This window comes from Nicotiana tabacum, chromosome 5 (genome assembly GCF_000715075.1).
Source record: "Nicotiana tabacum cultivar K326 chromosome 5, ASM71507v2, whole genome shotgun sequence".
Classification (NCBI taxonomy): Eukaryota; Viridiplantae; Streptophyta; class Magnoliopsida; order Solanales; family Solanaceae; genus Nicotiana; species Nicotiana tabacum.
The window spans coordinates 83,098,719-83,102,654 of NC_134084.1; the positions used below are offsets into that span (position 1 = coordinate 83,098,719).

At 44.9% G+C, this 3,936-nt stretch overlaps 1 protein-coding gene across 1 annotated transcript; it reads right to left on the reverse strand.

Moving 5' to 3' along the window:
• Nucleotides 1-2,391: 2,391 nt before the first annotated feature.
• On the reverse strand, nucleotides 2,392-3,294 carry LOC107802517 (uncharacterized). Its single transcript, XM_016626036.2, has one exon. It carries the CDS (start codon nucleotides 3,292-3,294, stop codon nucleotides 2,392-2,394), a length of 903 nt encoding a protein of 300 aa, XP_016481522.2.
• Between the last annotated feature and the right edge of the window lie 642 nt (nucleotides 3,295-3,936).

The window sequence follows — 3,936 nt, forward strand, 5'->3', positions numbered from 1 at the left end:
TCAACCTGCCCACTGGTTTGTGTATGGTAAGGGGTAGCCACCTTGTCGCGTACATCATACTTTGCAAGCAATTTCTCGAAGGCTCTGTTACAGAAGTGAGTGCCTCCATCACTGATGATCGCTCTTGGTATCCCAAATCGGGTGAATATATTCTTTTTCACAAAACCTATCACCACTTTTGCATCATTAGTGGGCAACGCTGCAGCTTCCACCCATTTAGACATGTAATCCACAGCAACATGTATTTATTGCCAAATGAGCTGACGAAGGGGCCCATGAAGTCAATCCCCCAAACATCAAACACCTCTACCTCTTGAATCGGATTCATGGGCATCTCGTGGCGACAGGAAATGTTCCCGGTTCGCTGACATTCGTCGCAGCCTATAACCCATAGGTGTGCATCTCTAAACACTGTTGGCCAAAAGAACCCGGCCTCTAGCACTTTCGCAGTTGTCCTGGCTCCTCCAAAATGTCCTCCATTTACTGATGCGTGACAAGCCTGCAAAACAGAAGATTGTTCTATCTCGGGGACACACCTCCGGATCATATTATCAACACAAATTCTAAACAAATAAGGCTCGTACCAATAATACATGCGGCAATCACGATAAAACTTTTTCTTTTGGACAGATGAAAGGTCATAGGGAACAATACCGCAGGCTAGGAAGTTTGCAAAATCTGCATACCATGGCACTTCCTCAAGACTGGCTGCGAGCAGCTACTCATCTGGAAAGGTTTCCAGGATCTCTTTGACCTTGACTGATTTTTCAACTCCTTCAAGTCGCGATAGATGATCAGCGACTTGATTTTCTGTGCCCTTATGGTCATAAATTTCGAGGTCGAATTCTTGCAACAGTAGCACCCAACGAATCAGGCGCGTCTTAGACTCCTTTTTTTCAATTAGGTACTTGAGTGTTGCATGGTCAGTGTATACAATTACCTTGGAACCAATCAGATATGATCGGAACTTGTCAAACGCAAACACCACCGCTAACATCTCCTTCTCCGTCATTGTGTAATTGAGTTGTGCACCGCTTAGCGTTCTGCTTGCGTAGTAAATCGGGTGCATCAACTTATCTTTTTGCTGCCCCAAGACTGCTCCTATAGCATAGTCGTTGGCATCACACATGAGCTCAAATGGTTGCTCCCAATTGGGGTGCAACAATGATGGGTGCAATGATCAATCTCTTCTTCAGTTCCTCAAATGCCAACCTGCAATCATTAGAAAACACAAAGGGCTGATCCTTTTCAAGGAGTTTGCATAATAGGTTAGTAATTTTGGAAAAATCTTTTATGAAACGCCGGTAGAATCCAGCGTGTCCAAGAAAACTTCTCACCGCCTTGACTGAAGTGGGCGTTGGTAACTTCTCAATCACGTCAACCTTAGCATGATCGACCTCAATTCCTTTACTGGACACTCGATGCCCCAGGACTATACCTTCTTGTACCATAAAATGGCTCTCCCAGTTTAGCACTAAGTTTGTCTCCACACATCTTTTAAGCACTCTCCTTAAGTTGTGAAGACAATCTTCGAATGAATCTCCCACCACGGAGAAATCATCCATAAAGACCTCCATAATATCCTCCACCATGTCTGTGAAGATGGCTATTATGCACCGTTGAAAAGTCACGGGTGCATTGCAAAGCCCAAAGGCATTCTCCGAAAGGCAAAGATGCCATACAGACAGGTGAAGGACGTTTTCTCTCTATCTTCGGGGGATATTGATATCTGATTGTACCCCGAATATCCATCCAAGAAACAGAAGTGCGATCTCCCAGCCAGCCTGTCCAACATTTGGTCAATGAAAGGTAGGGGGAAATGGTCCTTCCGGGTGGTTGTGTTCAATTTCCTGTAATCCATGCAGATACGCCACCATGTGACTATACGAGTTGAGATCAACTCGTTGTTCTCATTTTTTACAACAGTCATTCCCCCTTTTTTCGGCACACATTGGACAGGGCTGACCCAATTACTATCAGAGACGGGGAAGATGATTCCCGCATCTAACCATTTGATTACTTCTTTCTTTACAACCTCTTTCATGTTTGGGTTCAGCCTTCACTGGTGTTCCCTGGAAGGTTTGTGCCCTTCTTCTAGAAGAATCTTATGCATACAGAAGGCTGGGTTGATACCCTTTATGTCTGCCATGGTCCAGCCTATGGCAGTCTTGTTTTCCTGCAGTACTTGTACGAGTCGTTCTACCTGCACATCTAACAAACCGGATGATATGATAACAGGCAAAGTCGAATCAGGGCCTAAGAACACATGCCTGAGGTGATCTGGGAGTGGCTTCAGTTCCAACTTGGGTGGTTCCTCTATTGATGGCTTTGCTGGAAGAGTGACCCTTTTTCTAGCTCAAGGGACTCGAACTGAGGTTCCCTTGACCAAAATCATTGGTCTTCCAGTGCCATGACCCATTCAGCTAACCCTTCACCATTCATTTCTTCTAAATTCGTCAGACATGTCTCCAATGGATCTTTTACAGTTAGGGTCATATCATCTTCTTGCAGGATTACACCCACTGCTTCCACTAGAGAGCAATTAGCATATTCACTAGGTCTCCTCATAGATTGCTGAACATTGAATATGACTTCCTCATCGTTCAATCTCATTTTTAATTCCCCAGTTTCACAGTCGATCAGTGCTTTCCCTGTGGCTAAAAATGGTCTCCCTAAAATAAGGGGTATCTCCTCATCCACCTGACAATCCAAGATAACAAAGTCTGTAGGGAACACGAATTTCCCCACTTGTACCAACACATCATCAAGAATACCAGTGGGCCTCTTCACTGTGCGGACAGCTAGCTGTAGTAGCATCGAAGTTGGCCTAGCTTTACAAATGCCCAGTTTGGTGTACACAGCTAGCGGCATCAGATTTATGTTGGCTCCCAAATCATACAATGCCTTTGCAAAGGAATAACTTCCAATTGTGCATGCAATAGTAAAGCTACCTGGGTCCGACATCTTTTGAGCCATCGGTTTTACCACCACTGCGCTGCAGGTCTGTGTCAAAGTTACAGTGGATAGATCCTGAAAATCAAACTTCCGTGACATTAGATCTTTCATCATCTTAGCGTAACCGGGCATCTCCCTCAAGACATCCATCAAAGGAATATTCAACTGAATTTGACGCAGCATCTCCATGAACTTTTTATATTGGTCTACCTTCTTTTGTTCGACCAGTCTCTGAGGGAAGGGTGCAAGTATCACCCTTTGTGCATTGCTTGCTGGCTTCTCTCTGTTAGAATTTTCTGGCACAAGAGGTGCCACCTGTTCTGCAACTTGCTCATTCATCTTTTCTTTGCCTTTTTCCTCCTGACTCTGCTCAACCACCACTTCAGTAAGTTCTGTTGGTTCCTCTACCTCTAATTGAACTGGAGTGGCTGGTGTAGTGTCCTTGCTGGCTTGTGCAATTTTCTACTCTGTGTCTAAATCTCTCCCATTCCGGAGACTTACTGCCATCAGCTGATTCGGGTTTTGGTCCTTGGGGTTTATGTTTGTGTCTGCAGGCAAAGTTCCCTGAGGACGGTTGTTCAAAGCCATGGACAGCTGATCCAACTGCGTTTCAATATTCTTTATGGCTGAATCAAGCACTGCCAATTTTTCCTGCACTTTATTATTTGTCCCAATGAGTTGCTGAAGCATACCCCTGATTTCCACCATGTTGTTATCTTGCTGCTGAGGGGGTGGTTGGTATGTCAATTGTTGCTGATTTTGCTGTGGATAGCCCTGTGGTTTCTGATATGGTACTGGCACCAATTGGTTTTGAGGGTGCATACCCCCAGGCTACTGCATATTAGGCATGTACTGCTGATTTTGCTGCGGTCTCCACTGATGTGCTCCTTGCCTCTGACCCCCATAGTTGTTGACATAATTCATATCTTCCCTTTCCCCTTGATTTTCGCCTTCTCTGCTCCATGAACACACATAAGACTG